The 12,471-nt window shown below is 39.1% G+C and overlaps 1 protein-coding gene across 1 annotated transcript; it reads left to right on the top strand.

Moving 5' to 3' along the window:
* Positions 1 to 11,001: 11,001 nt before the first annotated feature.
* On the top strand, positions 11,002 to 12,001 carry LOC104211485 (18.1 kDa class I heat shock protein-like). The gene has a single exon (XM_009760546.2). It carries the CDS (start codon positions 11,217 to 11,219, stop codon positions 11,787 to 11,789), a length of 573 nt encoding a protein of 190 aa, XP_009758848.1. The 5' UTR covers positions 11,002 to 11,216; the 3' UTR covers positions 11,790 to 12,001.
* The last annotated feature ends 470 nt before the right edge of the window (positions 12,002 to 12,471 follow it).

The raw sequence follows: 12,471 nt of genomic DNA, 5'->3' as shown, positions 1-12,471 counted from the left end.
CGCTCATGTTTGGAAGATGTTCTTTGATGGAGCCGTGAATGCCAAAGGTGTAGGGATTGGGGCAATTTTGATCTCGCCTTCCGGTCAGCATTATCCCGCCACAGCTAGACTGCGTTTCTTTTGCACAAACAATACAGCTGAGTATGAAGCCTGCATCATGGGCATGCATATGGCAATCGATCAGGATGTCGAAGACCTACTGATTATGGGAGATTCTGACCTGATTATCCGGCAAGTCCAAGGTGAATGGGAAACTCGGGATATCAAGCTTATCCCTTATCGACAGCACGTGGAAGACCTCGACAAGCATTTTAAATCAATAGAATTCAGGTATATCCCGAGGTGTCACAATGAACTGGCAGATGCACTTGCTACTCTAGCTTCAATGCTACCCTACCCGGGCAACGCCCACGTCGATCCTTTGGAAATCCAAATCAGGGAAAGACACAGTTACTGCAATGTAATCGAGGCGAGATCAAATATGCAGCCTTGGTACCATGACATCAAGAGGTTCTTGAAGACGCAAGAATACCCCGAGCATGCTACTGGAGATCAAAAGAGAACCATTAGGCGGCATGCAAGTGGTTTCTTTCTGAGTGGTGAATTGTTGTACAAGAGGACTCCGGACCTCAATCTCCTAAGATGTGTCGATATCGAGGAAGCGAGAAAGATCATGCACGAAGTACACGCAGGTGTGTGCGGACCTCACATGAACGGGTATGTCTTAGCGAAGAAAATCCTTCGAGCAGGTTATTACTGGATGACCATGGAAAAGGACTGCTTTAGCTTCGTTCGGAAGTGTCATCAGTGTCAGGTGCACGGTGATTTGATTCATGCACCTCCCACAGAACTGCATCCCATGTCTGCGCCTTGGCCATTTGTCGCCTGGGGCATGGACGTCATTGGACCAATCGAGCCAAAGGCTTCAAATGGACACAGATTTATACTGGTTGCCATAGACTACTTCACAAAATGGATAGAGGCTGTCACTCTCAAGTCGGTCACTAAAAAAGTCGTAGTGGATTTTGTACACTCAAATCTTATCTGTCGTTTCGGCATTCCTGCGACTATCATCACAGATAATGCAGCAAACCTGAACAGTCACTTGATGGGAGATATATGCGAGCAATTCAAGATAGTGCATAGGAATTCCACCCCTTATCGGCCCAAGGCCAATGGCGCGGTGGAAGCAGCAAACAAGAACATCAAGAAGATTCTGAGGAAGACGATCCAGAGTTCCCGACAGTGGCATGAACAGCTACCATTTGCATTATTGGGATATCGTACTACGGTACGCACATCAGTAGGGGCAACCCCTTATCTCTTGGTTTATGGGACTGAAGCTGTGATACCAGCAGAAGTAGAAATTCCTTCTCTTCGAACCATTGTTGAAGCAGAAATCGAAGACAGTGAGTGGGTCAAGACTCGGTTGGAGCAGTTGACTTTGATCGATGAAAAGCGAATGGCCGCGGTTTGTCACGGACAGTTGTACCAACGAAGAATGGCCCGTGCTTACAACAAGAAAGTCCGACCCAGGAATTTCGAAGTAGGTCAGCTGGTACTGAGGCGTATTCTGCCACATCACCAGGAAGCAAAAGGGAAGTTTGCTCCAAATTGGAAAGGCCCATACATCATAAGGAAGATATTGCCGAGAGGAGCATTGTATTTAGGTGATATCGAAGGAAATGACCCCGAAACAGCAGTAAATGCAGATGCAGTCAAGAGATACTACATTTGAATTATACTCCAGTGGTCTTGACACATTTGAAATGACGAAGGTTTTATTCCCCACTACTCCCAAACACTACCAACTCTCTCTACAAGCCATTTGAGCCGGTCAAATCCCTCCGAAAAAAAAAAAAAAAAAAAACATTGATTGAGGCCTGAACTACGTTTGACTTGATTCCGAAAGGATACGTAGGCAGCCTCTCCCTGAGGTTCAGTCACACCAACAATAAAATCCCATTCACCCTGAAATTGAAACTGGGGCACGTCAAGCGGCCTAGAAGTTAGTATCATCTGCCTCTCTTTGCCAAGCACAAGCTTTCAGATCAAATTACCAAAGATAGTGGGAAGCCAATAAGCGTCACGAATGGAGACCAACACACTCTAAATTGAGAGATAAAATGAGAGAGTCTCGTTGGTAAAAACCTTCGGGCACCACGAGGCGACGGGAGTAGAGAAACCAAAATGAGAGAGCTTGTTTAGTAAAAACTCGCAAAGAGTGCTATCAAGTGGTGACAGGAAGAGAAATGAGAGAGGTCAGCCAGCGAAAACCCGCAAAAGGGCGCTGTTGGCCGAAAAGAATGACTCCACCCCAAGGAGATCTCGGCAAAGTTCCACCGGTTTGGAATCACAGATCCGTTTTGGTTCGGCAGGAAACGCAAGTTCATTGAAGATCAGGCGTCCAGTCCAAAAAGCATGTCATGTTCATTTAAAGCCAGCATTGTCTTCCTCAGATAAGTCTTTCTCGTCCCGAAGGCGATACTCCTTTTCTGAAATTCGTTTTCTCTCTTCTTTGTTTTTCTTCAAATATCTTTCATGTTTAACCCCAAGTTCTAGATATACCGGAAAGGACAGGTGGCAGGTTTGGTTGCACGGAATTCCGTTTCATGAAGGAAAACACCTCGTTTCGTTGGTACGTCTGTCTAAACCTGAAGAATCATGATGTTTGACGGCGTTCGAAGTAAAGAGGAAAGAGAGAAATTTCCCCAGCAAGTCCTCCTCGCACAAATCCCCACAAAGTTTCCCTTTGTAGGGATCCGCACAAAGAATCCACTTTGTAAATATTCCCCAAAAGGTCTGCTCCAGCGAAATCCACACAGATTTTCTCTTGTACAGATCCCCACAGGGTCTTCCCTTTGTTAATAAAAATGGGACACAAATCCCCATCACATCCCTAGCGAGTCCCTTTGTAAAAATTCCCCAACAAGCTTACCCCTACAAATCCTAGAAAGCCCGCTTTGAAACAAATCCCCAGCATGCCCCATTGTACAAAAATCCACACAAAGAATCCACTTTGTAAATATTCCCCCACAAAGCTTCCTTTTGTACAAATCCCCACAGAATACCTCCAATAAAATCCCCGTTGAGAATCTCCAAGCAAAACGGGACAACAAAAAAAAAGAAAAAAAAAAGAGCCTTACGAGGCAAATCATCACAGAATCTGGAAATACAAGCATGAGCAGTCTAAAGGGTTTCGCCATTTGAATCAAATCAATGGCGAGACTTCGCAACAGAAATAAAGATGCAACAAAGCAACGGGGAACGATCAAGGTCACCGAACCGAACGTCATTTCCGAACTAACAATTGTTCTTTGTCTGAAAAGTTGAAACAGGTATAATCCAAGACAACCATGCAAGAAGCAGGTGTCGCCCAAAGAAGAAGGTACATGGGTACAAGAAATATTTTGGCAATAAGGAATTCACTCGAAAGGTAAGTTTCTACGAGACTCCCTTTAATCTTCTACTAAAACAAGAAAATTCAAAAAAGAGGTCGGTTAGTATTCTCGAACTTTGTCCCCAGCCAGTCAGCATTAGGGTTTTAAACCCTAAACTGAACTTTTTCCTTTAGTCAGCATTAGGGTTTTAAACCCTAAACTGAACTCTTTCCATTTAGTCACCATTAGGGTTTTAAAACCCTAAACTGAACTCTTTCCTTCCAGTCAGCATTAGGGTTTTAAACCCTAAATTGAACTTTTTCCTTTAGTCAGCATTAGGGTTTTAAACCCTAAACTGAACTTTTCCTTTCAGTCAACATTAGGGTTTTAAACCCTAAACTGAACTTTTCCTTCAGTCAGCATTAGGGTTTTAAACCCTAAACTGAACTTTTTCCTTTAGTCAGCATTAGGGTTTTAAACCCTAAACTGAACTTTTCCATTCAGTCAGCATTAGGGTTTTAAACCCTAAACTGAACTTTTTTCATTCAGTCAGCATTAGGGTTTTAAACCCTAAACTGAACTTTTTCCTTTAGTCAGCATTAGGGTTTTAAACCCTAAACTGAACTCTTTCCTTCCAGTCAGCATTAGGGTTTTAAACCCTAAATTGAACTTTTACTTTCAGTCAGCATTAGGGTTTTAAACCCTAAACTGAACTTTTTCCTTTAGTCAGCATTAGGGTTTTAAACCCTAAACTGAACTTTTTCCATTCAGTCAGCATTAGGGTTTTAAACCCTAAACTGAACTTTTCCATTCAGTTAGCATTAGGGTTTTAAACCCTAAACTGAACTTTTTCCTTTAGTCAGCATTAGGGTTTTAAACCCTAAACTGAACTTTTCCTTTCAGTCAGCATTAGGGTTTTAAACCCTAAACTGAACTTTTCCTTCAGTCAGCATTAGGGTTTTAAACCCTAAACTGAACTTTTTCCTTTAGTCAACATTAGGGTTTTAAACCCTAAACTGAACTTTTCATTGAGTCAGCATTAGGGTTTTAAACCCTAAACTGAACCTTTTCCATTCAGTCAGCATTAGGGTTTTAAACCCTAAACTGAACTTTTTCCTTTAGTCAACATTAGGGTTTTAAACCCTAAACTGAACTCTTTCCTTCCAGTCAGCATTAGGGTTTTAAACCCTAAACTGAACTTTTTCCTTCAGTCAGCATTAGGGTTTTAAACCCTAAACTGAACTTTTTCCTTTAGTCAGTATTAGGGTTTTAAACCCTAAACTGAACTTTCCATTTATTCAGCATTAGGGTTTTAAACCCTAAACTGAACTCTTTCCTTCCAGTCAGCATTAGGGTTTTAAACCCTAAACTGAACTTTTTCCTTCAGTTAGCATTAGGGTTTTAAACCCTAAACTGAACTTTTTCCTTTAGTCAACATTAGGGTTTTAAACCATAAACTGAACTTTCCATTCAGTCAGCATTAGGGTTTTAAACCCTAAACTGAACCTTTTCTTTCAGTCAACATTATGGTTTTAAACCCTAAACTGCACTTTTTCCTTTAGTTAGCATTAGGGGTTTAAACCCTAAACTGAACTCTTTCCTTCCAGTCAGCATTAGGGTTTTAAACCCTAAACTGAACTTTTTCATTCAGTCAGCATTAGGGTTTTAAACCCTAAACTGAACCTTTTCCTTCAGTCAGCATTAGGGTTTTAAACCCTAAACTGCACTTTTTCCTTTAGTCAGCATTAGGGGTTTAAACCCTAAACTGAACTCTTTCCTTCCAGTCAGCATTAGGGTTTTAAACCCTAAACTGAACTTTTTCCTTGAGTCAGCATTAGGGTTTTAAACCCTAAACTGAACTTTTTCCTTTAGTCAGCATTAGGGTTTTAAACCCTAAACTAAACTTTCCATTCAGTCAGCATTAGGGTTTTAAACCCTAAACCGAACCTTTTCCTTCAGTCAGCATTAGGGTTTTAAACCCTAAACTGAACTTTTTCCTTTAGTCAGCATTAGGGTTTTAAACCCTAAACTGAACTCTTTCCTTCCAGTCAGCATTAGGGTTTTAAACCCTAAACTGAACTTTTTCCTTCAGTCAGCATTAGGGTTTTAAACCCTAAACTGAACTTTTTCCTTTAGTCAGCATTAGAGTTTTAAACCCTAAACTGAACTTTCCATTCAGTCAGCATTAGAGTTTTAAACCCTAAACTGAACTTTTTCCTTCAGTGAGCATTAGGGTTTTAAACCCTAAACCGAACTCTTTCCTTCCAGTCAGCATTAGGGTTTTAAACCCTAAACTGAACTTTTCCTTTCAGTCAGCATTAGGGTTTTAAACCCTAAACTGAACTCTTTCCTTTAATCAGCATTAGGGTTTTAAACCCTAAACTGAACTTTTCCCCAATTGGTCAGTATTAGAGTTTCAACTCTAAACTGAACTTCTCCCCAGCTAGCCGGTACTAGGGCTCCAACCCTGAACTGATCATTCATATCTTCTTTCATCGATTTTATGAACTTCCTGGCAAATAATTCACGAAATCTTCCCAGTGAAACTGGGGCAGAAAATTTCGTTCGTTTGTTTTTCCCCTGCAGGTCTAACCTCGAGCCACACGGATCGAAACGACCCACGAGATGAGTCTCAGCTCAGAATCAAAGAAGAAAAAGACAAAAAGAAGATGTCCCGAGATATTGGAGTAAATGGAAGGCAGATCGACTCCAACATTTGATTAAGGTCCTGAACTCTGCCAGTCGCATCTCACTCAGCATCCCAGAGATTAAGCAAGCACCTACAACTCGCAAGCATCAAGATTCGGATCGAAGTCTACAAGCAAAATCAGCTAAGACCCAAGATCAAGTTGCAAAAGAATCATAGATAGGGATCTTGTAACTAGCAGTTGACAAGCATATAAGTGTTTAGTTAAGTTTTAATTTTTCTTTGGTTGTAATAAGGCGGTCAGTAAAGCAGCGGTGACCACAACAACAATAGTAACAGCAAGCATTGCAGTCCCATGGTAGTCCCAGCTTTCAAAAACATGCTTCACACGGAGTAGTCCATAGGCAAAAATCGCTCATATCCGCTCACTTTATCTTTGCACGAAAACTCTTCGTGTTTCCGAACAAAGAGGGGCAGCTGTGAGCACGTGATTTTTGTTTTACGCGACAATCACTCCAAAAGAAACAAAAAATAATAGCGATCGGTCTTGCTGTACAATTTTTGGATTTTTCACGTGGCATTTTTGTTAATTATCTATGATTTTTGTCCATTATTGAAACAAAATACAAAAAATGTGTGTGGCATGTGCTGTTTGAACCGTAATCCGGTTATTAAATAGAAAAATCATAAATATGCACCTTTGTCCGTGATTGTTGTTTTATTTGATTTTACCTGCTTTAAATATTTTAATATATGTGTGCAAATAATTGTATTAAGTGTTTATTTAATTTTAATTTGATTTACTTAGGTTTTGTTTTAAAATAAAAATAAAAATAATAATAAAAAGAGAGTGCAGAATTGGGTTGAAATCAGTTTGGGCCTATTTTCATTTTAATTCAAGGCCCAAACTCAAACCCAAAACCCCATGTGTAACCCGGTCCACACCAGCTGACACCTAGAGCATCCAAACGACGTCGTAGTGACCTAGTCTGATCTAGGCCGTTGATCTCAGATTGATCAACGGCCAAGATCACTTCCCCTTAACCCATGAACAAACCCGACCCATTCCACCCGGACCGACCCAACCCCCTTAGGTCTAAAACTACACCGTTTCCCGTTAACTAAAGGATCCTGGCCTTCCATCTCGCCTCATCCAACGGTTGAAATCAATCCACCCATTCCATATATAAGCTTCCTACCATACCCTGCCCCCTATCCAAGACCCCAGCCTTCGTCCTCATCCCCTTCCCCACGAAACCCTAGCCGCCCCCTTATTCCTCACCATTAACCCCGGCGGCATGAACGTCGGTGGCCTTCACCTTAACACCCTAGGACCACCTTGACACCCTGAACATGAATCCACCAACCTTTCAGCTCGAATCTCATCCCACCTTCTCGAATCTTCATTTGAAGATTCGAGAAAAACTCGATCCACCCTGATCTACCCCAGCTTCGCACCAGTCAGTCCCCGAACCTCCCTCGTGACCAAACCATGCTTGGTTTGGTCCGAATCTGACCAGGGAAACACGAATCCCAGATCTGATTTTTTGAACCCTAGGGTTCCGCGTGCCTGTTCCGTGTCTGTTCAAGCCAAGAGATTAGGGTCTAATGGACCTTAATCGAAGTGTTTCTCATTTGAGAAACACTTCGATTAAAGTCCGTTCAACCTTAAGAAGGGTCTGTTCAAACACAAGCTGATTTTTCTGATTTTTTCTTTCAAAGCTTTAAGGTAAGTTAATTTTCTTTTCTTTATTTTAGTTCGTGTGTTTGTGTTGTAAAAGGTCTATCCGTATGGCCAAACGTCTTGTTTTAATTTGTGTTTTTGAACTGCTATTGTCCACCTTGCCCGGACTTCTGTATTCGGTCAAGTCTTTCTTCGTAATGTGTGTGTGTAAACTGTATGTTCAATTGAATTCGTAATTGGTCGTTCAATTAGCTCCCAAGGTCATTTCTGTATTAACATTGCAATCTGAACCCCTTGTGTGATACTCTTGGATTTCTGATTTGTGGCTATGATTGTACATGTTATGATTAATATAGTCGAGTCGACATGTGTCGTCAATTAGTTTCAGTTGTCTGATCAATAACAAAGTGACCTGCTTCTGTTAAGCATTGCCTGAATCTATTAGAAACTGAGTTTGGCTGCTTATAATTGTTAATTTGGATCAGAAATAAAAGGGCTGGATTGTTAGTTACAGTCTGAATTGGAGGGCATGTGCACTTGTGCACAACATGTGCATAAAGGCCCTTTTTGATTAAAATAGTTTGACAGCACATGCTGTCAGATTATATTCTTGCTGCCCATGGCCTGTTTTAGTTTAATAAATATTAAAAGGGGACTGTCAGGGAATATGATGGGGGTTCCTAATTTTAAAAGTTTGAGTTGAAAAAAAAAACAGCTAAAAAGGATTGGTTTCTGAGTTATTCGAACAGGCTGGTAGATAGCCTAATGTTAGGCTTATAAAAGGAAGGAGATACACATTGAGACATACACACACAAGGATAGAGGAGGGATACAGATAGAAAACTCAGACTGAATATTTGAGAGCTGAGTTCTGAAAAACAGAAAACTGGAAAGAATCCTTCTTGATAACTCAAGTAAAATTTCAAAAGACTGAAAATTGGCACTGGATTTTGAAGAGAAAAGAGATAGTGAGAGAAAATAGAGGGGCTTATACAGATACACCTTTGAGAGGAAAATATACAGAAAATCAGCATCTGTTTCTTCCTTGTTTGTGTGATTCTCAGTTTGTTCAACCTGTTCAATCAACTCTGTTTTCTTTCAAGTATCAGCTGAGTTCATTGGTTGATTCACATTGTTTGTTTCTCCTGGATTTGGTCTGTCTTGGAGTTTTGTTCCTACTGCATTGTTTGCTGTTGTCTTTCTGCCATTTTTCCATCGGCTCTAACTGTATCTTGCACTGGGAGCTGTCCTATTTGTACCTGTTGTTACTGCTGCTGTTTGGTATTGCTTCTATTGCTCTATTGACCCCTTGCTTCTTCTGTTGTATCCAACATCCAGGTACATACTAAGACTTTGCATCTGATGTAACAATGAAAGCATGAAATAAAAAATATGCAGGAGTTTAATCCTTCGTTTGCTGCAGTTACAGTTTTACGAATGTTATTAGATTTGTATAATTTGTTTAGTTTGTAATTCAATAAAGAAACACATTAGGTAGCCTTGTACTTAATCGCAGCTTAGTTCGTCCTAAATTGTGATTTCGTTTGCTTAATGGGTTGTTTGATAAGTAATGTATGAGTGTTTTGGCACACAGATAATTAGGTAACCTTTCAACTAATATTCTGCATGTACAGAACATAATGCCTTAATCTTGCCAGATATGATGTAGTTTTATTGAATCTTTGTAGGTAGTTCACATGATCCTGTTTAAACTCTATTGGTATTAGTTTCCGATAAGTTAATTCCACTGACCTGGTTTAAATAAGCAAGTTTCAAACTCGGATATGAAGAACATTTATCATAAGCTTTTAGCAGTTCTATTGATCTTGTATATAAATTTCCCCTGACAATTTAACGACATGTTCATCCATGAAATAAGGCACAAAACGATTCACGCCTCATAAAATCAGATAATCAAATAAGGATCCGAAGTTGGTCAAGCATGTAATTAGCACGTAATCCTCTTTCTTTCATTTCATTAGAGACGAACACAATAAAACTGTAGTCTCTATAGGTTTATCCTCTCAAATAAAATCGAGACAAGCCTCGACAAACAAAAATGCACAAGCTGCGGGGCCCTCTAAATGTATATATTAAAATACTTAGAATTCGGGACAGACCGTTTAGCGAATTTTACGGCCTTCCCAAAATAACAATACGCTAGTTGCTTTAGGCGCACCTTTTAATAATTTAACCCTCTTAAACATGGGTGCACATTGATGTGACCCAAATCCAAATCCCAACGGAGTCAAAATGTGTCGACGATCACGGGTGCATTGATTGTGACGTGGTTCGAGATGCATTTCCACGACGTTGCAATTCCATAAAAATAAATAATAATAATAGAAGCGGTTTAAACTTAATAAAAGCACGTAAGTCATAACATGTATTTAAATCAGATATTTAGCCATTATAACAATTTAAGCGACCGTGCTAGGACCACGGGATTCGAGGGTGCCTAACACCTTCCCTCGGGTCAACAGAATTCCTTACTTAGAATTTTTGGTTTACAGACTTCATTTGGAAAGTCGAAAATTTCCTCGATTTGGGATTCAAGATAAACCGGTGACTTGGGACACCAAAAGCCAAACCTTTCCCAATTGGCGACTCTGAATTAAATAAATAATCCCATTTCGAATATTGTCACTTAAATTGGAAAAACTCCCTCGCGCATTTAACCCTTCGGGGCGGGCGCGCAAAAAGGAGGTGTGACAGCTAATATTAGTTAACTTTTTTTTTCCAGGTTTTTGCTCTTGTTTTCGAGCTATGTAATTAATCATAAAGTAGTAGAAAGAGGTTGTCTTAAATTATTTTTATGTGTAATTCTTGATAAATTTTATTTAAAATAATTGAGGGTGTTTTAGTGAACTTTTCAGTAACAGTACAGTACGATACAGTCAAATTAAATAATAAAATGTTATTTAACAACAGAAAACGATACAATCTATTCAAACGTTATATCCATAAAACAATACAATACGATACAATACAATACAATACAATATAATTATTATAAAACGATGGGTAATAATGATCCAAACATAGTGTTAGTCGATGATTTTAAATATAAAAGGACCTAAAATAATTCAACTTGAACGGACACGTTATTATTTGTCAGGTGACTACAACTCTAAAATTGCTCAAATTTAAATTTTAAGAATTCATTAATTAATCATATAAACACGGATTGAGCACACGTGGCGCGAGATTATTGGTGAGGTGACTACAGCTCTTCTTTTTCTTGCTTCTCCCGGCCTCTTGAATGTTCCAGAGCGTCTACCACTGAATTAACGACTCTCAATGCAAATTCTTTCTCCAGAAACTTGTAGAAGATTTGTCCTGAACCATCCTCTGCCTCTGTTCCAACATCTATATAAGCTCCAAATTCTACAATCCCATTAACCAGCAGGACGACAATTATCACTCAAAACACATTCTCAAACTAGTCAATACTTATACTTCCCCCTATAGCAACCTTCCTTTCACGTTACAGCATTATCAAGAAATGGAAATAGCAAAAGTTGGTGGCATGACTTTTCTTGTTTTAACAATGATGATGACAACTCTTCTTCCATCACAAACCGAAGCTTTAATGCCATATACACGTCCAATCTGGGACTTAATGTTCCCACAAGATGACCCTTTTAAAATTCTTGAACAAACCCCACTTACAATTCCTAAAGGAATTGATCAAACAATCGCTTTAGCTCGTTCAGATTGGAAAGAAACAGCAAAAGAACATATAATTTCTCTTGACATTCCGGGGATGAGAAAGGAGGATATTAAAGTAGAGGTTGAAGAAAACAGAGTGTTGAGAATTAGTGGGGAAAGGAAAACAGAGGAGGAAGTTGAAGGTGAAAAATGGCACAGAGCTGAGAGAACTTCTGGAAAGTTCTGGAGACAATTTAGGCTTCCTAAAAATGCTGATTTGGAACACATTAAAGCTCATATGGAAAATGGGGTGTTGAAGATTACTGTTCCAAAATTGGCTGAGGAGAAGAAAGAGGCTAAGGTGATTAGTATTTCTGAGGAAGGGAATGCCGCTGAAGATATTAAAGCTACTAAAGCTGCAATGTAAACAAGTGCACATGTGATATTTTGTTTAAGATCTTTTGTTTTTTCCCCATCGCCTTTGTTGTTGTGAGTTAATTTAGTTTCTGTGAATGAAACTTATGTCATGTATCCATTTTCTGTATGTAATTTAATGTCGTACGAAAAATATGATCAGTGTAATAGATTGTTTTTCTGTAAGTGTAAGATCAAATTAATAAAAGATTTGATTCAGTGTAAGATTATGTCACTTGTTAAAAAAGGTTGTTACTGTCGTAAATTAATGTGTAAAAATGGCGTGCGGTAGCCATTAAGTTTTTAATTTTATCAACTAATTTTAATGCTCAATAAAAATAATCACTATTTTATTAAAATTGTTGTGAAAAGATAGTTTTATCCTTTCTTCAATTCTTAAATTTCCAATTCTTGTTTTATTCATTTAGAGCGAAAAATTTGAGAGCGAAAATTTCAGAGGCAAGTTTCACGTGCTCCTCAATATCTGTATCGTCCTCGCATGCAAATCAGGTGTAATTAATCTTTCTACTTTTTCATCTTCTCTGTCATTTTCTCTGCATCGAACGATCGAACTGGTATTGCTTTTATGTATTTTTGTTTTTGTATATGTGTAATCGCGATCAATGTTGTGCCAAGTATGTGTGAAATTTCAAAAATAATGATTATAAGTTGATTCAGTGACGAATAAGTAGCGT

The sequence above is a fragment of the Nicotiana sylvestris genome, chromosome 1 (genome assembly GCF_000393655.2).
Source record: "Nicotiana sylvestris chromosome 1, ASM39365v2, whole genome shotgun sequence".
NCBI classification, from domain to species: domain Eukaryota; kingdom Viridiplantae; phylum Streptophyta; class Magnoliopsida; order Solanales; family Solanaceae; genus Nicotiana; species Nicotiana sylvestris.
This window is presented reverse-complemented; position numbering and strand designations above follow the sequence as displayed.